This window comes from Scatophagus argus, chromosome 1, assembly GCF_020382885.2.
Source record: "Scatophagus argus isolate fScaArg1 chromosome 1, fScaArg1.pri, whole genome shotgun sequence".
NCBI classification, from domain to species: Eukaryota; Metazoa; Chordata; class Actinopteri; family Scatophagidae; genus Scatophagus; species Scatophagus argus.
The window spans coordinates 28347315-28374388 of NC_058493.1; the positions used below are offsets into that span (position 1 = coordinate 28347315).

At 41.9% G+C, this 27074-nt stretch overlaps 2 protein-coding genes across 15 annotated transcripts in view; both read left to right on the top strand.

Annotated features, from left to right (window-relative positions):
- The first annotated feature begins 96 nt into the window (after positions 1 to 96).
- Positions 97 to 5228, top strand: LOC124063529 (CUB and zona pellucida-like domain-containing protein 1). The gene is made up of 6 exons (XM_046397282.1): positions 97 to 1108; positions 2668 to 2852; positions 2958 to 3355; positions 3863 to 3962; positions 4361 to 4556; positions 4633 to 5228. Exons 1-6 carry the CDS (start codon positions 1051 to 1053, stop codon positions 4779 to 4781), a joined length of 1086 nt encoding a protein of 361 aa, XP_046253238.1. The 5' UTR covers positions 97 to 1050; the 3' UTR covers positions 4782 to 5228.
- A 670-nt stretch (positions 5229 to 5898) lies between these two features.
- Positions 5899 to 27074, top strand: part of ppfia1 (PTPRF interacting protein alpha 1) — a 33718-nt gene continuing 12542 nt past the window's right edge. For 4 of the 14 annotated variants that reach the window (XM_046397304.1, XM_046397346.1, XM_046397372.1 and 1 more), the window contains exons 1-15: positions 5900 to 6266; positions 9179 to 9448; positions 18155 to 18256; positions 19429 to 19593; positions 19687 to 19761; positions 21043 to 21144; positions 21544 to 21777; positions 21992 to 22138; positions 22711 to 22845; positions 24853 to 24936; positions 25019 to 25150; positions 25241 to 25303; positions 25958 to 26037; positions 26121 to 26271; positions 26849 to 27072. In XM_046397304.1, coding sequence (XP_046253260.1) covers positions 6258 to 6266; positions 9179 to 9448; positions 18155 to 18256; positions 19429 to 19593; positions 19687 to 19761; positions 21043 to 21144; positions 21544 to 21777; positions 21992 to 22138; positions 22711 to 22845; positions 24853 to 24936; positions 25019 to 25150; positions 25241 to 25303; positions 25958 to 26037; positions 26121 to 26271; positions 26849 to 27072 — 1973 coding nt within the window. In that variant the 5' untranslated portion in view covers positions 5900 to 6257. Of the gene's footprint in view, positions 7113 to 9178; positions 9449 to 18154; positions 18257 to 19428; positions 19594 to 19686; positions 19762 to 21042; positions 21145 to 21543; positions 21778 to 21991; positions 22139 to 22710; positions 22846 to 24852; positions 24937 to 25018; positions 25151 to 25240; positions 25304 to 25957; positions 26038 to 26120; positions 26272 to 26848; positions 27073 to 27074 lie in introns of all 14 variants that reach the window. The other 10 variants (XM_046397338.1, XM_046397365.1, XM_046397379.1 and 7 more) reach the window with 5 other exon arrangements.

Sequence of the window (27074 nt, forward strand, 5' to 3'; positions counted from 1 at the left end):
ACACACACACACACACACACATACACACACACACAGTGTCACTATCACCACGTCATCACTAACTGCACCACTCGTGACAAGAATATGAAGAAAGCTATAAACAAATAAGGAACCCATCATGCTGCTAAGGTCTGAAAGAATGTGGGACACTGATTTAATGTCAACATTTTACAGTGCGCCAACAACTGTAATCGTGGATGTTTTTAGCAAATATCACATGCTATAAGTCACCAAATGGGCCTTCTTGTCATCTCCCTATTTGTCATCTTATTTCCCAGGTTATTCATTTGTGAGAACTAGAGGGGTTTAAAGATTGTCCAAATCCAGGATTCGTTTTTTATGGGATATCAAGAACCCTGAAGAACAGTACGAAAGCAGATCAACTTTATAACTCAAGTTCACATATATAAGTAGACTTTGCTGAAGACCAGTCCACACATCATTTAAGCGCAGCCTTTGAAAATGGGGTTTACGAGCAGCCCCTGAATGCAGCGCACGGGGCGCAGTCAGCTCCACAAGGCAGGGCCCGCCGATGCCCCACAATCCAGTTTCGATCTGATGTCAGGGATTTCACGATCACCGATACATGAACTGATATCTCTGTGTGTCATTATTAGAAGCAGCTCAGCAGAAATGTGAGCTTTAAGAGAGATATAGGCCATGATTTTAAATTAAAATAGATTTTAATTAGGCTACCAGTGTCTTTTTAATTCGGCCTGTTTGTGTTAATGACTTAATCACATTCACGTGTAAAAACAAGATGGTTTTAGTGGTAAATAAAATGTTCAGCACATAAATGATCTGATCTAAAGAGGGGATCCCTGCAGCAGAAATGCAAATAAAGTGATCTCATGTGCTCAGGATGTGGTGATAGGTTTCAGGTTCGATACTCAAACCCAAATCCCCGTATCAGTAAGCTATCAATACATCGGGGTTCCCGCCTACCCCGAAACTTCTTCCAGGTGTTTACTACTGGGAGGAAGAAAACGGTTCGATTGTTCGACCCAAAGTGGACGTTTGAGACGTGAGGGGAGCCCGCTGTGAGAGAAAATGTCTGTTTGGACAGTTTTTGTCCTTTTGGGGACAGGACTGGCGACAGTAAACTGCGGTAAATGTGACTTTTCTTCCACGTTAATGTGAATTCAGGCTGTGAAAAGCGAAAGTTAAGGTGTGACGTCTGTGTTGCATGGAGAAGTTCAGACTGAGTTTGTTAATCCAGTGTGATTTCTTCCAGTCAGTGATGAGTATTTTCAGGTTTTACACGAGTCACAGTGTGAACTGTGAATTTAAAAAATGAGTTTAGTTACCAGTGTTAGTGTTACAAAGTACATTTATTCAAGTAACGGACTTAAGTATAGATTGGAGGTACTTGTATAATACTTCATTATTTACCTTTTATCCAACTTTATACTTCTATTCCACTACATCTCAGAAACAAATATTGTACTTTTACTCCATTACATTTAACTCACTGCTTTAGATGCTCTTCAGATTACAATTTGTCAAAGGTGTACCTTTCCTGTCCACTAAAAACTATACATCTCTAAATATGGTGATTTGGATTTTGATTTCTTGCATTAAACTGAGGGATGAAGTGTTCCGTTATGTGTTGAGGAAATTCTCCTCTTTTTTCAGCAAAATTTTTCCATTTTCCAGCTCAGGAACCTGGTTGGAACAGTTTGGAAAGGAGCTCAGACAAGCTCCACCTTAAACGTCTGTGGCAGGATTGCAGCAGTGAATTGGTGATATGAATTCAAGAAGTAAAATACTGACAGGGATTTTTCCCTGAATTGAGGCCAACACATCTGCATCGCCCCCTGGTGGCTGGCTGCAGTACAGCTCATAAACCCCTCCTGCTCCACGGTAGCAGATGGGACACGTCAAATAACATTTTTCCAAAAATGGTTTCTTTTGTTTGAGGATGCGACTTTGCCAGGCAAACTTCACCAAAGTTGAACTCTAAGCCAAACACTAAACCAAAATGTGATTGTGTTTTGCCATGGAAAGCAAATGTTTTAATTGCTCCTTCACTCGCATAGAATGGAGGTGCATGTGAGGCAGATATTCGGCATGATAACTTTGTGTTGCTGAGGTCTAACAAACATATCAAGTGTATTTCCTTCCCCATAAAACATTTGCAAAGGTGAATTTTTAAGTAGTTTACATTCACGTTAACTATCAGTCCATCTTCTTCTTCTGTTGCTTTGCTGATCCTTTGGTGCATTTCTTGGTGCTTTACTGCCACATGTAGATCAGTGGATTGGTGTGACACTGTTGATATTACTGGGTATCACATCACCTGGGCATCCACGTGTGGGCGTGCCTGAGATGCATAAAATACAAACTCCCATAGAGAAACAGCCTGAAACTCCACAGGGAACCTTTAAAGCTGACTTTAGTCCTTTTGACCACTAGAGGGCAGAGACACTCCACACGGGGCTGATGTGCTATCAGCATATATTACTGTTACTACTATTATTACGACTGTCACTATCACACAAGCCTGAATTATTGATCAGATGATCAGGTTGATGTCGTCGCGTTCATACTGGTAACAAACACCTGCCTAAGGCATGTTTTACCAGGCAGTATCTTTTAGAAAATATGCAGTTTTCTGTATAATGTGTATAAACGGTTAACACCTTGTACTGTATATCTTTGTTCCAGTTAAGTCCAAAGTGAGCTGCAGTGAAACTGCAATGAAATTTGAGGTTGAGAAGTCTTCACTGCCTCGAGTCTATGACAATAAACTGTGGCTCAGTGACACCAACAACGTCGCCTGCCAAGTCAAGTCCAACAGGACTCACTTCATAGCCGTCGCCCCCCTGAACTCTTGTGGCACTCAGCTCGAGGTAACTCAGGGTCTTTTGCTCCATTAGCCACTGGGCTCTTCTCTCAGTTATTGGTTTTCCTTCTTATTAGCAGTAAGACTGAATATATATCCTTTTCCTCTGCAGGAAAACGCTGATAACCTAATTTTCAAAAATGAAATCACAACAGTCTACAACGAAGTTCTGATCACCAGGAAACACCTGCTGGAGTTGCGGTTCTACTGCCAGTATCCCAAACGGGGAAACGTGAGAAAGATCTTCACAGCACGCAGGGACAACATCACTGTGTTCGAGAGAGGCTTCGGCACCTTCACCTACGTCTTCGAGTTCTACCGCAACAGCAAATTCCAAAATATTATTGAACCTGATTCATATCCTGTGCAGTATGAGGTAGGGGAAACGATCTTCATGCAGATTGAGGCCACCTCGACAGCCATTGACACCATACTGTTTGTGGAGTCCTGCAGAGCTGCACCATATGACACCCCAAACTACTCGCCAACCTACTCCATCATTGAAGACGGGTAGGCGTGAGTGCACCCCCTGGTGGCTACAGAAGACATGATGTGTTTTGTCAAAACTTTGTCAGATTTTTTGTTTGTATATTTAATATGCAAGCAAACAATCAAAGTTGTAGATGCATTTATGATATGACATGTTTCAAATGAGACAATACCCACATTTGATAGTATCCAAAGTCCTGACCATAGAAAAGAAAAGAATTACACTCAGGGGTCAAAAGATGTGCTGATTATCATGTTTCTATGCTAGTACTTATTGAACTTTTTAAAATCGAATATTTTGGCAACCTTATTGCAAATGAGGGGTTTGTGACTAAATTGTTGTCGTGGGAGTATGAAGGTCTGCTTAAATAGGCTCAGCCCATCCGTCCACCCATTGGCAAACACTGGATAGATAGATGGAAATGAATGAGTTAATGTTTTTTTTAGCTTGTAGACGATAATCTCTGCTCATCTTCACTGGAATAACGCAGAGTTAAAGAGGCAACATTTCTTATGTTTTCCTGCCAGATGTTTTGTGGACCCAACTGTTAGAGAACACGCCCCCTCTATCAAGAGGCATTCCAGGTTCAGCATGGAGGCCTTCAAGTTCATCGGCTTGCATGACCAGGTGAAGATTGGATTGTAAATGTCTCTGTGATCCTCTCCAAGTGCTTCAATGAATAATTTCAATTTATCATGTATTCTTTAGTTAACCTGGAAAGGTTTACTCAGAATTATCTAATGCAGAGACATAACAGTACAAGTTTGTGTTTTCGAGTTAAGCTTTTTCCATTTTCATTTGACTTGTTTTATTTGTCTCATTTTAAGAGTATTATTTAAAATCGTTTTTATGTTGTGATTATCTCAGGTGATTCGGTCTTTTGATGACTTCAGTGTAAAGAAGTTTCACATAGTGGCTTTGATGCCTGACCGTTGTGACACATAAATGTTGCTGAGGATCAGGTGGAGCAGCACTAACAGCAGTTTGTCTGCTGGTATAAAGCCAACATGTCCTGTTGCTTTCAGGTGTACATCAGCTGTTCAGTCCTCATGTGTAAAGCAGGGGACCCTAACACCAGGTGCTCACAGGGATGCATCGAGACCACAAAGCAAGGCTTTAGCCGCCGCGTAAAGCGAAATGCTGCCACCCAGACTCTGAGTCACTTTGTTTCCCAGGGTCCCATTCGCCTGAAGAGATCAGCAGAGAGCACAGGAAGCCCAGGTATACAGGTAGTGTTTTCTGCAAAGCACCTGCTTCGTTTGAGTTCAAATGCAAATTGTTCTTCTCTTCTCTCCAGTGATGAAGCCTAATGTGAACCTGGTTGTCGGCACTGGATGGCTTCTCGCGGCTGTTGGCATGATCAGTGCAGTGGTCATGTACAAAGGCAAAGGGTTGAGGGTCAAATACCAACCTCTGATTGAATATGAAAGCTCTGCAACAGCCTGAGCAGAATACTCATTCTGTTTAAACTGCATTTCACCATATAAAGCTTATTTTTGCTATCAGATATTGGTTCATATACTGAATTAAACTACATGTATATTTGTAGTTACATGTAGTTCACTGCTTCTCAAATACTACATGAATGAATTTTATATAAACGTCTTTAGAAACGCGTACAGATATATTTGTATCAGCTGAAAGGGGAAAAAATCAGGGCCTTTGCAAATAGGAAACCAAATGGAAAGTTTTTTCCACTCAGCTGTTGGGTGCTCAGTTGTGGTGTTTACTGATGTGGGATTCTGTAGCTTTGCAGCTGCCTCTGCTATTATGTTTTACAGTACGGTTTCCAAGTATCTTCATCTTCACGTTGTATATGTGTGGTCCTCGCCAAGCTCAGTCATTTCATTGCACTGTTTTTACGGTTTGTGGATCAATAAAAACATAAGTGTTTGCTTTTGTGGTGGTGTAGTTTTTTTGTACTGTTGCCTCACAGCAAGGGTGTTTTTGGTTCAAACTGCAGCCAGGAATTTGCTGTGTAGGTTCCCTTTAGGCACTTCGGCCTCCTCCCGATTCTGGTTGTAGAATTCTTCAACAACAGACATGTGATCTCAGTATTTTCACAGTTCATATACATGTAACGGGATTACATGAAATTATCTTCACACCACCGTTGTTTTAAACTCAGGAACAGAATGTGTCTAATTAATGTGGATTATTTAAAAATATGTGATTTTATCACCTTGGTACGACCTCGCATAATTTTACCTTCTGCATTATAAACAGAAGCCACAAGATGGCGCAATATTTCTTTTGCTGTGAGTCCCACAGTTTTATCAGCGATTTCATCTGCTACACGGCTTCAGCTGAATGTAGGTCACTCATTTAAATGGTTCAAACTTTGTGATAATAATAATAAACTCTTAATAATAAAAGTTGAAAAAGCGAAAATACATTTTTTTCTTCACATTATAGCATATTGTTAATTTTCATGTGTTGCCGAAATAAACTTATTGCAGGTGAATATTTCCACTCATTACTAAATGTAATCCAACTATGGCAACATGTTTTCTAGGTGTTTCATTTTTCCAGCTGACTGTACCGAGGCAGTCGATGTTAAACAAATACAGAATGGATAAAATCGTGAATTCGGTTTGTAATTTTAGTTGCGTGGATTTTCCTCAGTTACCCACAGGAACTGACTGTGTTGCTGCTTTCTCTTTCCTCCTGCTGCCAACCTGAGAAGCGCTCTCTTCCCGTGGACTACCAGGCTAATGAAAAGTGCTAGCCACACAGAGTCCACCATTGGCTGTCCCGACTGCCGAGGCTGGCAGGCAGTGGCGACAGGGAAGGACCGGACCGACGGACCTTTTTGGTGGAAATACCGAGAGAAGAACAGCAACTCGGGCAGAAACGAAGGGAATATAAGTTTCTGTTCGTGGTTTGGATTTTCCAAACGGACCAGAACATCGCTAACGTTCAATGTTAGCTGTAAGTTTTCGAGCCGAGCAGTGATGTGGTGACGCGACTCCGCCGAATCGACGGGAAGCTAATGTTAGCTGATGCGCTAACGTTACTTGATAGATTTATAATTTCAGCAGAGCTTTGGAGAGTTATTTCAGGATTTTAAAAACTGATTTTAGTATTTTCGATCATGTACAACAAGTAGTTATGAGGTGTTGTATCATGTTGTCTACTTTTTTTACGAAATAGAGCCTAACCTACATTATCTTAGCTAAGTTAGTATATGAAACTAGCAAGTGTTAGCTACCTAGCTGGCTAGTGGCTAACGTTGGCTAGCAGTCGACTTTAAACTGACTTCAAGCCAAAGAACTCTGCTTCAAATTAGCTAAGGCTAGCCGGGCTACCACTGTTTCCACGTCACCCAACTCTATCATCACATGTCTACCTGTTATGAAATGTTATATTCGGCATGATGAACTTTATAATAGAGGACGACCACTTATTTTCATAAGCAAAGATAGACACTTTACTTGCAGATCCTGATATGCAATCACCGAATCACCAGCTTACTTAATGCTAGCTTGCTAACGCCGAGTTAGCCGGCCAAACTTGGAATACTGCCCCCTGCTCACTTTATGTGGGTTTCGTTCTGAGGCCTTGAGGAAACTATCCCCTTTTCACCGAGAAGACCCTTTTCACAGCCTTAATGCATCCCAGCCTCTGAACGGAATTCATGTGCTCCGAGTGACTCTGGATGTTTGAAGCTTGGCAGACTGTAAACATAAATCGGAGTACCTGGACTGCTGACGTTTGCTCGGCGTCATAAAATAACGTGGATTCCTGCAGCATTTGGAATAACGTTAGTCTTTAAAGGTGAGATACAGACACACGTGGACACTAAACAACGTAAACTATGAGTTCTAGTTAATTTCCAGATGTGTACCGGTATCACTGGTTGAACTGCATTTTGTTCTCTGTTACAGTAACTTTAATTGTAGATTGTTAAAGGAAACTGTAATTTGATTAGCTTTGTAAATGAAGTTGTAATTTCTCAGATGACTTCTTCACTGAGTCACAGTTGGAGGTGTCCTGTGACTCCTGTCATGCCGGATGTGTTTGAGTTATCCGTGCAACATCTTCATCTCATGTTCGGAAATCCACCTGAGGTTCTCCCATCTAAGAGGTGTTTAAAGAGGTTTTAAGTGTCCCGCCTTCGCATCCCGGTTTGTCATCTTTACTTTTTGATTTATGGGATGTCTGTGCGAAGTTACTGTGGACCCACCATCTGTCACTCCAGCTCATGGATGCTGAGCGACCCTCCCCCCCCCTATAAACACTCCTCGGCCTGAGTGGCTTGACCTCGATATGGAGCGATGCTTTTGTATTCTGCTTCTGATAAATTAGGTTAAATTTGGCTCCTTTCACCAGAAATAGTGTTTATCATCAGCGACAGCCAATACGTAATCAAGGACGACAGGTTGTTACTTGTCTTGTTAATTTGCGTGAAACAGGTAATGATCCAGCTCTTGAACGCGGGTGTTGGTGCACTGAACTGAAAACTGTGACTTCTGAAAGCAAATGACTTTTGGCATCTTTGGCAATGCAAAGAGTAAGATGAAGGTTCCTGCTGGACTTGTTCCAATTCGCAAATTGTTGTTCCTTGTAGGTATGTTAAATCCAGCTCACATGATTCTTGGCTTTTTGTCTCGCAGTCTGTCCAAAGGACTTAAGCTCCTTGGTGTGGAGCCTGATTCTAATTCTCATACCTTCCTGGCCAGCTGTTGTTAGATGCCACATTACACAAAAAACTTCAGACAGCACAGTTTGACTAGTTGCCGGTCACTGATCTGTTCTGTGCTGAACAGGGCCAGTTCAGGTTAACGTGCATGCTTGCTTGTATATTCCAGTAGTAGTTACCATTGTAACAATTAGTGAGCAGGTTCAGCTGATTCAGTCGGCTCTGTTTTCTCTTAAATCACCTCAGAGCTTCACTTTTAAACTCACCCACTGTCTTCTGTTTTATCTCACATCTGTAAAGTGGAGTCCACTTAAGAACATGCAACTGCAGTTTAGTTTGTGGGCAGTTTACCCAGAAATGAAAATTCAGTCGTTGTCTATTCACCCTCATGCTGATGGAAAGTCAGATTTGGTTTCTTAGTCCACAAAACATTTCTGAACCTTATGTTTATGGATGTGGACGTCCATGGATGATTTTGAGGCATTGAATGTGTTCCTTTATTGCCACGAAATGGTTTAGTTACAATCATATATTTATTTTTTTTCTGTTGTTCGGTATTTCTGGTCTCCATTGGCATGAATCCTGAAGAGGAGAATGAATGTCCATGTTCTGGTTATGGCAGACATTTGAGAATCACACCTCCAATATTTTAAAGTCATTTAATTCGTATGGTTTGTATCTAAGAAGGGTTTTATGAAAATGTTTTGGTTCATTGACCACAAATTCAGAGGTGTCAATGACAAATTGTCTTTTGGGTTTCACATAAGATAATGACTGTGTGTGCTGACCCTTCAAGTGCTCAAGCAGAAGAAAGGATTTCATCCATTACTATGGACCTTTTTCACAGCAGAGGCATTGACATGTCATAGCAGGAAAAATGCAGGTGTAATCGATAACCTCAAAAAGAAGTGCATTCCATTTAGATGACCAGTTTTAAGGCCTGGCTGTTGTGCATGCTCGTTCACTGAATTGGCTTGTTGGGAAACTCAGTGACATATAGGTGAAGAATGAAACAAATGCTATAGATGAAAGTATCTGCTGTCAAAAGGGCCTCTACAATTCAGATGTCTGAATACTGAAATGAGTCAGTTCACCACATCTGTGACAACCCTGTACTTGTCACTTACCCTCAAAATTTTAATCTCCTTGTTTCTTCTGTGTCTCCTGTGTCTCTCCTGTCCTGTCCAAACCATGGTTGTAGATGATGTGCGAGGTGATGCCTACTATCAGCGAGGCCGAAGGGCCCGGCGGAGGAGGTGGTGGTGGTCGTCGTGGCTCTGGCTCCCCGCTGCAGTCTGACTCAGAGGGTCACTTTGAGTCTCTGATGGTGTCCATGCTGGAGGAGAGGGATCGTCTTCTTGACACTCTGAGAGAGACTCAGGAGAATCTGGGCTTGACCCAGAGCAAACTGCACGAAGTTAGTCACGAGAGGGACTCGCTGCAGAGACAACTTAACACTGCTTTGCCACAGGTAAGGGAGAGAGGCCTCTTTTTATTTTTCAGAGAGAACCCAGCCTTGAAGTTTGACGAAATGATGATGTGTACTGTGGGATGATGGAGCTTTGTCAGCTTCAGCAGTCATCCTGCAACTAAGCTGTCCTGCACAACAAAAACATCTGTGAAGTCTCACCTTGTAAAGGTCAAGCAAGACTTGACATTTGGCACTTCACATCATGGACTTTTCTAGTGTGAAAGTATCAGGAGTTTCACTCCTGTCAAAGAAACGAAGAAAGGACTGCATCGTAGTCTTACTGAAATAGAAATATATCCGGTGGAGCAGCCTTTTTGTGGGTTTTCTATACTGTGAGCTGAAATGTAAATCTCAATGGTAGATGACAGCTCTTCAATATCGTTGGCTTCCACAGTAGTGAAAGTGATACCAGAGTCTGGTATGATTTGGCGGAATCATTGCAAAGGCCAACTGTGGTATGCCACTTCAGTCTAGTCTAGTCATAAGACAAGATAAGAGATAAGATGAGACTTTATTGATATCCAAGAGGAAATTCGGTCATGCAGCCAACATTTAGCAGGACAAAAAAGTAAAAAAGAAAATAACAACAAATTCAAGGTTATATTACAACTACAGAAAAAATATATGGTTCTACAGAAGATATATGCATATATACAATCGAGGTAGAGGGGGATGGTGGATGAAGTTCTATAACCATCATGAATAATGTGAAAATTAGCCATTTTTGCATATCTAATAGCATTGTGGGGGGAAAACATTTCACCGGTGGGGAAAATAAAGTGTCTGTCATTTAGTGCATTTAGTGCAAACAGTAAATAAAAAATGAGTTTATAGATGTAGTCCTGTGGAAGTGGAAAAGTCACAGCAGCAGTCCCAGGACACGCTGCTGTTGTAAACTCTGACTGCTGTCAGGAACTCTGGTAGTCCTCCTTTTTACACTGTGAGTGCAGCAGTCTGTGACTGAATGAGCTACTTAAGGTCCCCGCTATCTCATACAGAGCATGAGACGGATTGTTTGGGATACTTGACTGCTTGGTCAGTATCCTCCCCTCACCCACCTCCTTCACTGAGTCCAGAGGACAGCCCAGGACAGACTTGGCCCTCTTTATCAGCTTGTTCAGTCTTTTCCTGTCCCTCTCCATGATTCCAAGTCAAACACCATCTCCTTAGTCTTGATGGCCATGATGTGAAGGTGATTTAACTCAATCACCTTCACATCATGGCCAGTCACAGTCATTATCAGAGTAGTCAGATTCTTGTGAATGTTTGCCAATGAGGAGGAGTGAAAAGGTTTGTTTCTCTCTTTCAAATGGAGCTGCTATGTAAGGTGTTACATTATTACAGCGTATTTTCTGGAACAAAAAAACAATGTGATGTTGCTTACTCAAAAGTGTTTCAGCCTTACTGTGCAAATAATTAATATGCAGTAATCCTCTTATAATGATTAGGGTGCTGTAGTTGTGCTTCTGTTTCTCATATTTGCATATCGTTGTGTGGGATGAATAGTGATCCCGACTTTGTCCATCTGCAGGTCTTTGTTATATTAATGACTTGTGTTTCTGTCCTCTGTGGTCTTCGATTCAAAACAAAAGGCTCAGGTTTCCAGTTTTAAATGATGCATAAGAGGCTGCTAATCATTTAAGCGTTGTTGAAGTTTTGGTTAAATATATGTCCACTGTATAAAGTTAAGGCTCTGCTTACTTATAGGACTTGTTTGACCTTTTTTTGTAAAAAAATAAATGAGTGCAAGTAAGTGTGAGGTGTGCGGGCTGAGCGATGACGGCTCAGAATATGACAGATTACACGTCACGGTGCTCAACGCAGAGATGTGTGTAGATTGTGAGGGGCCACTGCATATAGAAAGCAGAGCAGATTACACAGAGCTCCAGTTGATGTTATCACAACTTTCCTGGAACATCAGATGGTAAGAGCTGATGTTAAACACACCTGTGGGATTCAATGTGCCAGGACTCTGACTTGTTCAGCTTACACTCAGTGTGATGCAGAGTAAATGTATGCAAAAGTAAAGCATTGCCATCACTACCATTCAAGTTAGCGTGTTTATGGTTGTTGACCTGATGACAGCAGTGGAGGCAAACCACTCAGAGTGTGTTTACATGCTATGTGGAGTTGCTGCCAGGCTTAACTATTTCTCAAGTGTTCATACAGAAAATTAACACTAATGTTGCCAGTTTGTTGACCACTAGATTGGATAATCACAGATACATTCAGTCTCTCACAAATTACCAACAAAATATTTGTCAGAAGGGTTGATCTCCAGTCAGTCAAGTCATTTACTAAACCTGGGAAATTAATTCTGCTAAGCTATAGACAATGAACCAAGGATTTATTCAGGCTAAAATCTAAAGATATTAAGGCCGTAATCCTGTCGACGGAGGGCCATCTCACAAACATCCACATTTAGGTTTTTCAAATTTTATTACACTGCTTTTAAGGGATAAGTCTGTACATATTTTGGAAAAAATGAAAAGTGCATTATTCACAGCTAATAAATTCCGTAAATACCTTTTTAGCAAAATGCCTGTAGTGGTGTCTGTTTTACAAGCATTTAGTTGGTAATTGAAGCCAGCGTCACAGGTAATCTGCTACTGCAAATCCACCTCGATCGGTCCTTATTTCAGCTTATATCTTGTCTCCCCTTTTGTCATCACAGACGTATCTGAGGATCTCAGTCAGACAACTGAGTTCTTATGTGTGCATCACTGTGAGTCTGCTGCTGTCGTGTTTTCAGCTGATGATCTGGCTGTCTGCCAAGCCTCCTGGGATTTGTATCTGGAAGGCAAGAAAATCCAGCAATAAAATCACTTTATATGATGTAATCTGGTGTTAATGCAGCACGTAACTTTTGTTTTTTGCGCAGTTTGCTTGTAAATTACAATCCAAAACGGCTTTTTTCACTAACTGAGTAATAACTGCGTGTGACTGTGCTCAGCTTGCTCACCTCATTAGTTTTCTATATTTTGTAAAGATTGAAGCAGTACACTTAAGGTAAAATACTGTTCCGAACTGTCACCTTTTTGCCCTCCTTAAGGCCTGTGTTTCAGTTCTGTTCTTAATTTAGAATTAATGAAATCTGTGCCGACCCTGTACAGAATGCAGATTTGATTAATTTGAGGTTGTCTTTACTGAAAGACACATACAAGCACTGTCAGAGTCAAAAATTGCCTTGTATGCGTTTTGTCTGGGGTGGCTCTAGTTTTATCTCTGTGTGTCTTTACCTTCTAGTTTTCATCCATAAAGGGATGAATGATTGGTGATCCACATTTTAAACCATATTTGTCCTTGGCCAACAGTGAAACCTAATGAGTGGAAGTATAAGAACAAGTAAGAACAGCATTTAAGTACCAGGTCACCAGACTGCATTGAGATAACTTTTAACATTAAGAGAGGCTGAATTGAAATTGGTGCCATCATGAACTGTTCCACTTGGAGAGAACGTCCAGGGCCTGAGGCTGCAGGTTTCTGTCTTGTTCCCTCCCTCCTGGTGAGAGTACCCTTGGACTGGAATGCACAAACATTCCAGGGCAGCTTGCTCACACGTCAACAGCTTTCTCAAACTCCAGCGGTGTCCTGCTGAATGGAGCTTATTTGTTCTATTTCTCTTTTTTGCTGTGTGTGTGTTCCCACAACAAATCTTGTCTTGTGGCTCACTGACTCCAGTTTACATGTGTGCACAGAGAGATTTCTTTAGTAATCCAACTTTAATGCTCACATGTTGTGGCAGAATCAGTTTCTGTTCCTCTGTGTGAGCCAAGGCTTGTAATATTTGTGCTTGAAGTGAGCCTCACTGTGTGTGTGTGTGTGTGTGTGTGTGTGTGTCTGGCAGTGAATTTCCAGCTGTTTAATACAAATGCTGTGAAGATTAAGGCAGTAAAAGAGTAAAGAAGTGGCAGTGGTTAACTACATGCTTGGTGTCACTGCAAGTGACTGCTGTCCCCTCCCAACGCCTCACTTTGTAGAAGAAGAAAATATCCAGAAAAGTGCTAACCAAACCCACGACCAGCAGGCAGCGTGAGTGTGCTGAAATGAACGAACAGACGTGTGGATCAACGAGCAGGTGTCGTTGACCTTTTGTCGTGGACATTGTTGAGTTGGTGACTTTTGATGTTCATGTACGGCTGGTGGTGGCAAAATCAAACATCACGACCTTCTTGATCAATATTGAGACAGTGTTGTAGAGATGACTGTTGGCGCTTTCACAAAATATTAATGCAGCAAGATTTTGAGAAATAATCATCAGTAATGTGAGTATAATGACTTAAGTGATCCATTTCATGGTAATGCAGAATTGAAACAAAAAAAAATAAAGATATCACAATATTGTGATATCATTGGTTACTTTGAGGTATTCAGTTTATGTATTTTGGATTATGTGTAAGCTAATGGGACATCCTGTGTTGTTTTCTAGTTTAATGGTCTCTCTGTGGGCCTGATACTGTAAACTAGGAATGTCGTGTTTAAAAAGGTTAATCTTTTGTACTAATAGGGTTCAGAAATTCACTACTACTGTTGTGCAAGATGAGAAACTTCTTCTGGTTCTGTTAGAAACAAAAGAGGAAGAGAATAGAAGTGGGGGAGTGTGGTGTGGTGAACATTTGGTTTAGTAGGCAAAAATGTGACTTGTTTGTGTCATGAAAGTCAAAATCCAGCCTCGCTAATATGTCATTTAAAAACCGTTGTTTATAATATTTTACTTGTGATTTTGAAGAGACCAGTTGACCACACTGACCAAGTTCTTTACTCCTGTCAGTGGCACAACGGCATGAATTGAGAGTGTGTAGTGCTAAGACCCAGACAAAGACTGGCTTGTTCCACACAGTGACATGAAAGTGACAGAGTACAAGTGTTGCTTTTTGCCAAATGTGAGCTGAATAAGAAAGTTAAAGGGAACAAGCACAAGACAGGGAAGTGAAGGCCATGCTCTTCTGTACACATCAGTTCAAAAGCCAGCTGTTTTCTGCTCTCCACCTCCTACAGGCTTTACCCACTATCCTCACATCTGTATGGGATGCAGAAATACATGATTAGATTAAGAGCTTATTGCAGTTTCATTGCTAACAGTCACCTGTTTATAAATCTTGATCAGTATACATACGATCTTACTAATATTGTCTTTGGAAAACCAGGTTTCATGCAGTTTCTGATGCATGACAGCTTTGCTTTTTAAATTCCAGTTTAATCACCACCATGCACACAGTGTGTATTTTACAGTGAAAGAGAGCGCCTGTGTGTGGTCTGAAGCCAAATCGCTTTCTTACTCATCTCTTAAGTTGCATTAACTCATATTGACAGTATTTAGTCAAATATGTGGGTGGGTATTGACAGGCTGCTCGGAGGTTTCAGTTCACAATTTGTTCAGAATTGTGCTTTCAATTACACTTCACCGTTCCTTAAAGCTGGACCTTGACCTCCTGCACCACCCTGTCCCCTCACCTGTTGCACACATGGAAAGTTGTAATGGTTGTCCAAACTGCAGCTGCATCTCACCCCTGAAAAAATGTACAACTGTTCCACTTACCAAAGGTGATCTTTATTCACATTTACATTAATACTGTGAACAGTTGGCAGTCACTAACATCATTAGTTATGGCTAAAGGAACCTGTAGCTACTTGAAAAATAAAAGCTTGACCACCAATGAAAAGTAGCCATAACAGATTTATGTGCGCTCATACGTTTGTGGGTGCCTGGTTCAGATACAGACATCGAAAACCTTTAACCACAGACTCTTAATTTCATCTTAAAAATGCTAAGAATCAAGATATTTTTTGCTTTCAATGATTTTTGATCACAGACCAGAATTGTTTTGCATAGTGAGAACTGAGAGCGGATGGGAATAGACGTGTTACCCAACTGTAACATCTGAATTTCCTGTCTGGAGGTGCAGGATTGTCATTGTCATTATGTAATCTGTCCTGTAAGATAAAGACTACCTTATTATGCTCTGCTGTTGTCAAATTCCCTCTAACAAATATCCAAATTGGTGGATTAGAAGGAACTCAAATGACATTGTTTCCCCACAAACTAATTTGTTTTTTTACATTTTGATTGTGTGAGTGTGATGAGAAGATGAAGAAGAACATAAGATGTATAAACAGTACGTTCAGGACACAATGATGCAGTCTTAATAGAAGGGACTTGAGGAAAAGGTACGACTCCTTTACATTGACTTTGTGTGTGTGTGTGTGTGTTTGAGGTGCAGTCTAAGTGGCTCTGAATAGGAGCCATTGTGGTGTCTAATTAGTTTTTGACGGTGAGTCGTCCTGTAGGAGAACAGATGCCCTCTGCACAGTGTCAGATTTCAGCATGCGCTATAAGCTTTTAAGAACGGCTAAAGTCATTATGTAGCAGGTAGGCCTGTTGGTTCCGATCTAGGCACAGTATGGCCTATGGTGCTGGAAGGAAAAGGAGCTTATTTCCCCACACTGTTCCGAGGCTTCCATGCTCTGAAAAGAACAATATTAAATATGGATAAGCGAGATGATAGAATTTTAACAGCCGTATGCACGTATAATCTTCCATTGGAATTATTCCGTTTTAAAAGCATTTTATGGTAAAAATCTGTGACAAACTGTTTTCAAGAAAGGAAACATTTTATTGCTGTGTAGAAGCTTACTCATAGATGCCATTCCTGCTCACAGGCAGACTTTGTAGCTGTATTATAATACAGAAATGAGTGTCTGTCTTAGTGCCACAGATATTCTGAATGTAGAAAATAACAGCACAGAGTACAGTCATCCATAAAAAAAATAAAGCTCTGTGTGTTCCTCTGTTTTTTGGTGCACTGTTCCTTTAATAGGTTGGCACACATATTCATGTACCCCCCCCTCTTAATCCCCTCCCCTGTTCTGGGGCTTACAGAGCAGCTCAGTCCACTTCTAACCAGCACGTCGCTCATGCTGAGCCATATTCCAGTTTAGCCTGCTGCAGGGAGAAATGGGATCAGCGTGAATCCCCGATGGCTGCCTTCACATGCACACCAGCTTATGATTCTACTGTGTTCAATCTGCATATTATTTAAATTTTATGTATACGTTTGGGACTTAAACTAAAAAAAATCTGTTGAACAAATGAACACACTTTTAAAGTCTGATGTCTACAAAGTGCTTTGTTCATTTTACACATCCTCAGAAAAAAGACCATGTGTCTGACGTTATCGTACTCTTTTACTCTTTTTGCATGTTATGTAGTAGATGAGAGCATCTGTGGGTTATGATAAATATACAGTGCAATGAATAATTTTCATGAATTTAATTACTGACAATTTCTTAATTAACATGCTGAGTTTGATAGGCATTGAGTCTCTTTTGGCTGCTTATCTGAAATTCCTTAAATGGCACTTTCACCTTAGAATCCATTTGTTTTTGCTCAAAGTGATCTTTTTGTGTAAATGGTGAGTTAAGGAACATTAGGGGAAAAGAGAACGGTCCAAAAAGGCTGATGGAGGCATAGAAGAATCTTCACGTCGCTGTATAACTCAGCCTCAGCGTCTGCTCTGGAATGTAGGAAGTAAGACACTCTGTAATTACCTCTGGGCCTGCCTCTTATCATCTCTGATTGGCCAGCAGAGAGTCTTGGACTTGGTCGTAGCCAATAGAAAACTCCCACTTACTCCTTTAGAATCTGTGCCAGTCACTGGAAAAGCTCAGAGGCTGGAATGGAGGGAAGATAGAATAGTTGTGGTAGTCACTGAAAAGAATGATAAGTTCCAGCAATACCCCCCCCCCCCACACACACACACACACGCACGCGCATGCACACACACACCTCCCATCCTCAGAAACATAGCAAAAATGCTACGCTGCTCAGTGTGCCTGTGCTAGTTTTTGCAGGGCAAAAAATCAGGATGGCACATTCTTTAAGTCCAGTCGTGCATGTAATCTATAAAAGCAAGGTTGTGTGTGTGAGAGAGAGAGAGAGAGAGAGAGAGAGAGAGAGACTGCGCAAGTGCATTTGCGTGAAGAGAACCTGAGGAAGCTGTGCAAGTCTGTTCTTAGTAGAGTAGCAATAGATTTTACTGTATCGTTTTAAACATGTGCTGTTGAAAAAGTGTCAATACTTGGATAACCCTGGTCAGGCAACAAGCATCTTCTCACCTTCATTTCTTGAATTTCCCTCAGGATCAATAAAGTATCTATCTATCCAACTATCCATCCATTTCTTCCAATGTTAACGTTACCATGGCCTTGTTCACATGGAGGAAAGAGTTACAGGAGTGAACTTTATTGGTATCTTTACAAATATGCCTGACAATCCAGCCAGGGAACACTGTTAATGGTATTAGTTTGATAAACCTGCTATGCTTGTCATGTCACTTGGCTGGAGATGTCTGCTTGTAAGCCATCGACCTGCTCCGTTTGAGGATGGGATTAGAGTATTTAGATCACAGCAACCTGTAAAGTGTGGTACATGTTTCTAGGATCAGTTAAAAACAAGAGATGGAAGAACACAACACCTGCATTGTCAGCCAGCAGAGAACTGCCAGCTGTCTGACTTTTAGGATCAGATGTTAGATTTCTGCGGTGGATTTAGAATTTATTTCCCACACGTTTTAAACTTTAAATATGATAAATCCAAGCCTCCACACTACCAGCAGCATTTTTCAAATCTTTTTCAAGCCTTAAGAAATAAAACAAGCTTAGTAAGCAGCGGGTACAAGTTACTGTATTTGTACGTTTCTGTTCCAGGAGTTTGCTGCACTAACGAAGGAGCTGAACGTGTGCCGAGAGCAGCTGCTGGAGAAGGAGGAGGAGATCGCAGAGCTGAAGGCAGAGCGGAACAACACACGGGTTCGTATAATGTGCCTCCATTAGCCATCATTCATTAGGAAAGTTTAGTTGCATACTCCTCCCTGTTGATTTCTGCATGTTTGTGGTTTGGGTATAGATGGTTGCCATGACACTGGCTGTTAAATTAGTTTCTATCCCATAATCCAGTCCTTTGTCACAAGTCAGGGTGTTGGCCGTTGCTCAATCATCAAAATATTTCTACCACTGACGATAAGTTTCATGACGGGCAGCAGTTTGTTCTGAGAAGGAAGAGGACCAAAGCTCATTGAGTTATTAGGCAGTGTGATCTCGTTGCTTTTTGCGTTTCTTTCTTTTAACATCCAAATCAGTATCGGGCCATGGAAAATCATGCAAGACCAGTAAATTAAAAATGTTATTCAGAGATGGACTCAAAATTGTGGATTCAGCAGTGAAGTAAACAGTGGAAAAGGTCTTTTTTATTTTTTTATTTAAAAAAATAAAAAAGACATTTTTATGCTATATGACTATCAGCCGACCCGCACACCCCTCGGCTTTATTATGCAGAAACAACAGATCTACAACAGTGCAGCAGCACTAGGCGTGTCTCCTCTGCAAGTCCATGATTTGACTTGAATTTTGATTTTAACTTTTTTTTACCTTCACTGATGGCTCTGCCATTGCTGGACCTGACAGATTGTTGGTTGGCCATTTATTCACCTCAGTACCATTCAGTCATAAACGAAAATCCACAAACCCCCAAAGCTTTTGTGAATGACAAATTCAATTCAGTTCAGTTCATTTATATAGCATCAATTCACAACAAATTGTTACCAGGGTAAGGGATTCTTACGAAGTCTTCAAGTTTTCTGAACTTCTCTGTCAGCGACATGTTGTTGTTGACATTATTTGCGATAAAGGCAAAATGTTGCCACACCAGTGATTTCAAGCAAGCGGGAAGATTTTCCAGTTCTGTTTCTCTTTCATCTCCGACTCCGGCAGCGAAGCTGACTATCTGAGCTGCAGACTAACAGTAAGCTATGCTGTGAGACCGAATGTTGAACCGGCATAAACGAGAATGCACAGGTGGAGATAAAAATAAAATTCCTAGCAGAATCGATGATCCTCATTTAGCTTACCACATGTGATGACAAATATGCAGAGATGTTTTTTTTTTCTGATGAGTGTCTAACCTGTTCACACTACGTGTCCAGCTTCTGTTGGAGCACTTGGAGTGTCTGGTTTCTCGCCATGAGCGCAGTCTGAGGATGACTGTGGTGAAGAGACAGGCTCAGTCTCCAGCAGGAGTCTCGAGTGAAGTGGAGGTCCTCAAAGCCCTTAAGTCACTTTTTGAACACCACAAAGCCCTCGATGAGAAGGTACGACCGCGTATTGCACATTCTCGACATTTGCATGACGAGTAAATGGGAGAGACATGAAGCTTGAGTGGGATTGTTTCACATGTTTTGTAGGTGAGGGAGCGACTTCGCGTTGCCTTGGAAAGATGCAGCGTGCTGGAGGAACAGCTGACCATCTCACACAAAGAAGTAAGCAAATATGAGAAAATAACTTATCAGACTGGTGAGAAATTTACATGCAGCCTTGAACTAAACACCGATTCAGCCGTTGTAAGTTTTAAAATGGGCCTTTTTGTACTGTGTTCCTGTGATGTAGAAACATTTGCTGGAACGACATTTGATAAAGTAATTAATTCATATCACTCATTGTGCTTTCATTTCTTTATTGTCAGCTGTTTTGTGCTTAGCATACATATGTGCACCTGGTGAGTGACACATTTATTCTTAAATTACCTAAACACCAAACTGAACAAGTCAGCCGTTGAAACAGAAGGTTCTCACCCTCGTCTGTCACTGCTGTTGTCATAATTGAGTACTGTCACTTGAGTGGAATTTCTGCTCTCCACAGTAGAATCTGTTTGTTCTTATTCTTTTTCACAGGGTCTTTGGTACAGTTTCTTAACTGAAGCAGCAAGACAGTTATTACAAAATAAGAAGTTAAGTTAGGTTGTCCACAAGTGTAAAGTGATGATGTGTTCGTTATCACAGAGTGTCAGTGAAGAAATGCAGTGACCATAACTAATTGCATGATGTAGGAGTGAATGACGTGTCTTTTTTAAAACACATGTGATCAACACATCCTGATGGCACTGGGTTTTCTCTTACTGCAGTCATTTTTCTAACCTTCAGTATTCACACTCAGTCTAAGAAAAGGAGACTCACCACTCTTGTGCACACACGTGCAAAGGCTGGGGTGTCTTCAGTGCTCTGTGCACTGAATGGGATTAAGTCTGACAAAAGGCCCAGAGGATCTTGGGGATATGTCCTAGATTTCCTCTCTGCTTCATTCTACAGCACTTCATGCTACGGTCATCTTTTGTTCGTGGGGAATCAGCGTGGGACCACACACACCAACACATAAAGTCAGCCACACTCTGCTTTTATTAGTAACTTTACTTCCTAAGGCAAGGCCGCTTCTTGCTGTTTTGTTTTCCTGCTGGTTGGCCACGTGGCATTGAGTACTGCAGCTTATGCATTTGAGTTTGCAACCAGAATGGTTGTGGTTTGAACTCAAGGCTCTGGGCACTCAGAGCTGCTAGCTACGCTGCTTTATGTTTCTGTCTCGTGTACAAACACAAATACACAGAGTACTTGCTGCAGCGAAATGGGAAAAATAACATCACAAATAATTAAAGGAAGCAGATGATTGTAGTGCTGTTGGGTAAGTGGTTGGCCAGACAAGTGCTGAGGTGGTTATCACCTGAAAATGAATGACTGGAAAAGGTGTTAACAAACTGGTGTTTTCTCCAGTTGGCTTACCTCAGGGAGCAGAACAGCCAGAAGAGAGGGCTGGCAGATGGAACGAGCGAGGTCAACCACAACTCTGAAAACACGCCAAGCACTAATGGCAAGGTGAGGTCACTCTGCATCATGTGTGAAAGCCAAGTAAGGAACATGGTGTCTGGCATCTGTTCACTTAACCAAACAAAACGTGACCAAATTAAAATAATTTAGGGTGTATAGGGTGTAAATAGGGGTGGATGATCTGACCAATAAGTCAATCAGAATATATTTAATTGCAGTCCACAGTCTAAATTGCAACTGTTTCCCTTTGTTTTAAAATGCCCTGGAGGCTGCATTGCAGCTCCGAATGATGCGGTCATGTATTTCTGCTTGTTGTCTCACTGGGAGATGTGAAGTCAGTTCACTGGTGGATTTGTGCTCTTATCTAACCGAAGTGAAGTCAGTTCTATGTGTGTGTTCTGTACATCTTGCTTGCATTTGCTAAAACAGTTGTTTCCTCACCCACAGCGTTCATCGGATGGTTCGCTGAGTCAGGAGGAGGAGTCGGGGCCTACGTTTGGGAAGGTTGGCGAGCTCCAGGAGGTGGTGGACCGTCAGATGGCTGATCTGGGCCAGATGAAGGAGCGCATGGCTTCTATGGTTTCACGCATCAGTGAGCTGGAGGAGGACCTGGACACGGCCCGAAAGGACCTCATCAAGTCCGAAGAGATGAACACGCGGCTACAGAGAGACCTGAGAGAGGTGAGGAGGACCAAGTCCATTTGTAAACTGTTTTAAAATACAGTTCTCAAGATGTTTTTACTTTCTATTTGAGTGAGCTGTTCTCTGTTATCCAGTGTCCTGTTTTCTCTGGCAAGAACTTTAAGAAAAAAGTCCTCTCAGAAGATGCCAAAGTCAGGTTACGTTCAGGGCTGCTTCAGCTGCTGACACTAATACAAATGTTATACGTGTGTAGTCGATGGCTCAGAAGGAAGACATGGAGGAGAGGATCACCACCCTGGAGAAGCGCTACCTGGCAGCTCAGCGGGAGGCCACCTCCGTCCACGACCTGAATGACAAGCTGGAGAATGAAGTGGCCAACAAGGAGTCTCTCTTCAGACAAGTAGGCAGCTTGCTTTAACCATGAAGTTCCTGAGTCATTTAAAATCAGATATGTCATCTCACCCCTAACAGCTACACACATAAACCCGCTGAAATCTGACTTTGAGCAGATAAGACTTGTGTTGACTTTGGTACTTGTGCCTCAGAGCTGTCTGCCAGCAGGAATCGCCTGCAGTTCTCCTTGGCAGTTTTCAGACCCCTGCTAATGAATTCCTGCTGTATTCACACACTGACCAGCTCAGCAGGAACTGAATGGAGCCTCAAAGACACTGGCGTGTTTCTTTACATGTACTCACTGAGATGGAGACGTCCCCCTCCTCTTTCTTATGGGTTTTGTCTGTCTTTGTGTCATTTTGAAAGCTCTTCTCCTCACTTCCTGCCCACCCCACCCTTACCCATCCTCTCTCAATGTTTGCCTTTGTCTCCTCCTCTGTTTTTCCCTGACCTGCAGTCTTATGTCTGGCCACTCTCTTCACCTTGTGGAAGGGAAAGCAAACCCAGAGGCCAGGATGTAGCAGACGTGTCTTCAACATGCCTCCTAATGACTGCTTGCTTTTGGCCTGTTTGTTGCAGACCGAGGACAGAAACCGGCAGCTCCAAGAGAAGCTGGAGTTGGCTGAGCAGAAGCTGCAGCAGACCATCCGCAAGGCAGAGACTCTGCCTGAGGTGGAAGCAGAGCTCGCCCAGAGAGTAGCTGCCCTCACAAAGGTACCAGTATAGGTACCAGTAGGTACAGTGGACACCAGCACACATAATGTGAACAGGGCTGCTGGATTAGTTCCTTTACATTGAAACGGACAGGAGCTCCCTGCGGAAGCTGCTGAGGAAGCCATTGTTTATGTTCCTCCAAATATCCACAGGGACCTATTTTTAGAGATTTGGCTCATGTTTTTGTCCATTTATAGTTTGAGTCTTTGTCTTGGACAACACATGCTGCTGCTGAACCTACACAGGGAGTTTAGCACCTTATTAGTATTGGAACTGGCTCACAGTACATTTCTGTATTTCAAGTTAGTGTTCATCTGTGGTTAATCGGGTGGCAGGTGCCTCCTTTCACACCTTTTGAGACATGGACATACATACTAAGACCAAAAAACAACAACAACAAAAAAAAAAAGAATTAGTTTATGTTAAATTAAAGCTGTGACCTGACCTTCAAATTTAGTTATTGTACATATTCTAATACATATTCCTACTATTAATAACCTCAGTTATGTCTAAACTTTTCTTTTTTGGTGAAGTGTTTTTGCTTGATAAATTTCTTTTCTTCTTTCCCTGCTCTGTAATTCTTCGCTGTCAATTAAGCTGTTTTGTGCATGCATGTTAAATTATCCTGACTCTTTGGCTTATTTGTTATGTAGAACATAGACGATGGAAAATGGAAAGAAATGCTTTGGTATTTCTTTAATAATGTGTCCATTTCAAGTGATTGACATAAGTTATCCATTCCTTCTCCACCCCCTCACACTTGGAGGAGCTTGTAGCACAATTATTCCATCATCTGTCTAATACAGCATCCCTCATCATGTCATTCGTGCTGTGACACGCTGTGTCATCTGTTTGTCTACCTGTGACACTGAAGTCTCCTTCTGTTGCTGAATCTGCAGAGTTCAATTGCTCTGCTTAATTGTGCTAAAGTTCACATTGAAAGTGTACCCTGTTTTCTGCTCTTTCTCATCTCTGTCTGTCATGCTCTGTTGCTGTGTGGCCTTCATGCTGCCATCACCACCTCCTTGTCAAACCCTAGTGTGTTCTGTGTGGCTCTAAAGGTGCTAAGACTCAGAAGAAGGTAGATGAGCTTTACTCACAGATCTAAAGCCGTCCCTTCTGGACACTGGGAAACTGTACTGAACTTAACCAGGCCTGTAGAGCAAATATTATTTTCACAACCACTGAAGAAAAAATGTTATTATGTGTGTTTCTTGAAAAATTAAAGTTATGATTTATCCTTTACATGAAAAGTTCCTGGTTAAGTGCTGTAACAGACTATAGGTCATAAGGCTGTTAGATCTTGTTTAGCCTGAAACCTGCCCCTGGCGTGTGTGTCTGTGTGTTTGTCCTTTGTGTGCTGGTGAGCTGTCTTGTGCTGGTACCTCTCCTTTTTTTTTAAGCACAGAAAATCTCTCATGTTTGGTGTCTAACACAAACAGGAAGTGCCAGTGCGGCCCTGCCCATTGAAGCCACTGAAAACTGGAACAGGCTGTAGCACAGAAAAAATGTTTGCCAGCCTGTTGCCTCTTACATAATTAATAGGCTGATAATATCTGTTATTGAACTCTGGTTATATTTTTCAACAAGCCTAATTGAAGATGAAATACTGAATTAACTGTTTTATGAGCCATTATTCACATAAATGTGTAGTGGCAGAACTGTGATATTCTATGAGACATCATGGGAAATATTTGCTGTAGTGTTTCTTTGTGTTGTGCTGCTTTGCCAATGCAGCTGGTGCATGATTATTAACCTCTTTCTGTAAGCTGGTGTGTGTAGAAGCGTGCCTCCACAGCTGTTCATGTTAGTGATCCCATCCTTGTGAAGGACTCTCACCCAAAACCTCAAACCGGGCCGAGCTTAGTCCTTTCTCAGTGTGGTCCTTCTCCAGGATGACATCAAACCTCAACACTAGACACTCTCATTAGCTCTGAGATTATTGAACACATCGAGATCTCAGCACAGAAAACATAATGTTTTTTTTTTTATTTCCTCCATTTTTAGGCAGAGGAACGTCATGGCAATGTGGAGGAGAGACTGAGGCAGCTGGAGGCTCAACTGGAGGAGAAAAACCAGGAGCTGCTCAGGGTGAGAAGAGGGAAAGTCTGCTTCTTCTCCTACAAGCCTGCTTCTATACGTTCAATATAATGTAGTCTTTCTGTGCGTGTAGGCGCGACAGCGAGAGAAGATGAATGAGGAGCATAACAAGCGTCTGTCTGAGACGGTGGACAAACTCCTTTCAGAGTCCAACGAGAGACTCCAGCTTCACCTCAAAGAGCGCATGTCTGCTCTGGAGGATAAGGTGGAGAATACAGAAACGTGTTTAGAGGTTAGAAGACTCAGTGTTTGAAAGTCATTTAGCCTGACAAAGTCTTTCCATCTGTCTTCCCAGAATGCCCTGATAAGAGAACTGGATCACACCAAGAAGCTGATTGAGGAGTCTCACCATGAGAAGGTGAAAGATCGTTCACTGATTCTTTTTGTTTCTGTGCTTTTTATTGTGGGGATGCTATCTTAGTATTTTGGGCCTGCCACCCCTGTGGTCTTCTTTTTTTTTATATTTTAGTGAGAACTGTTTGCTTGATTTTCCCATATCAGTGTCCATATTCACCAAATAAAAATCTCATAAGTCAGATTCATATTTCAAACCTTAAAACAGAGTACCGACAGCCTGATGAGTGGCTGCTTTCCAACTCGTTATGTTTGCACTGTTTGAAATCCATTGGAAGGGCAATTGTAGACATGAAGGTTAGTGTTTTGTTCAGTGCATTACCCTGAAGGCATAACCTGGTGCTGATTGGCTAAACCAAACTGGCCTTAACAAGAAGCTACAATTACCACCAGCGTGTACTTAACTGTGGACAGTAGATGTCAGCTGCAGATGTTGTGGTTAGTTTGGGGGATGTTTGACAGACTGGGCAGCTTGAAGCTGATGTTAAAGCTCTACAGATATGAGTGTGTATGTTATTGTTGTTTATTAACTAGTGGGAAAAATTTCCTTACTACTTATAATGTGTTCTTATTATTTTAGATACTCTTAACTGTGATGCTTCTTTCCTTTGTGTTTCCACCAAAAGCTCATTATGTCTGTAAATGTCCTCCTCTGCAGGAGCAGCTCCTGATCCAGATTGAGACCATGAGGGCGGAGAGCGAGCAGGGTAGGAGCAGGAGCAACTCCTTACTACACGGGTAAGACAGTTAACTGCTGAAGTTCAGTTTCACCCTCTGACCTCTCAGAGTCTTTCTGATTGTTTGTCCTTGTGGTTTTGCAGACGGTCTCAGCTGGGCAGCACTCCAGATTTCAGGTATCCAGTGTCAGCTTCCTCAATGATGGACAGTAACTCAGACCACTATGGCAGCGCTCTTGTGCTGAGACGGCCTCAAAAAGGACGCATGGCGGCGCTCCGGGACGAGCCGTCCAAGGTGAGCACCCAGCTCTTCTGTTGCTGGCTTGTTTAGTAACTGTTTGCTTTGAATACACTCAGGCTGACAGGCTAACATTGACAGCTTATGTAGCATAAACACTGACAATCTAATCAAATGTGAGGAATTCCACCAGAAAGGGGTTTGGCAAATTCTTATTTGCTTTTGAAAATTGAACATTTTTATTAGTAGGATTTGACAGGTTGTTAAATCTATAAATCATTAGGTTATTTTGTTTCATTTGTGTGTTGTTTTCCTTGTAACGTGCGCTGTTTGTATCGTGTGCCTTTTCCCTTCCTCTGCCTGTTTCAGTCTAATGTTTGAGTTCTCTCTGACAATTTTCTTCTTCTCCATCTCTTTCTGTTTGCTTCCTCTTTGGACATCAGCGACATGTAAGTCAGTGTGGTGGAGATAACAGTAACACTTGTGTCTGTGTGCTGCACGAATGACAAAAGTATCCTGCTAACTTCTTTATCTCTCTGTTTTCTCTTTCCTGTTTTTCTGTGTTCAATATCTGCGTTCCCTGTCTGACTCTCTCTCCCCGTCTCCTGTTTTACACCTGTGTGGATTAATCCAGGTGCAGACTTTGAATGAGCAGGAGTGGGAGCGCATGCAGCAGGCCAACGTGCTAGCAAATGTGGCCCAGGCTTTTGAGAGTGACATGGATGCTTCAGATCTGGATGAGGATCGAGAGACGATTTTCAGCTCGGTGGACCTGCTGTCTCCTGGCGGGCAGGCAGACGCGCAGACTCTCGCTTTAATGCTGCAGGAGCAGCTGGATGCTATCAACAATGAAATTAGGT

Excerpts from the sequence above, each read along its gene's own strand:
- LOC124063529 (XM_046397282.1), top strand. The coding sequence starts at position 1,051 with ATGTCTGTTTGGACAGTTTTTGTCCTTTTGGGGACAGGACTGGCGACA. Across the intron at positions 1,109-2,667 it reads ACTGGCGACAGTAAACTGCG|TTAAGTCCAAAGTGAGCTGC; the intron begins GTAAATGTGACT and ends TCTTTGTTCCAG. Across the intron at positions 3,356-3,862 it reads TACTCCATCATTGAAGACGG|ATGTTTTGTGGACCCAACTG; the intron begins GTAGGCGTGAGT and ends TTTTCCTGCCAG.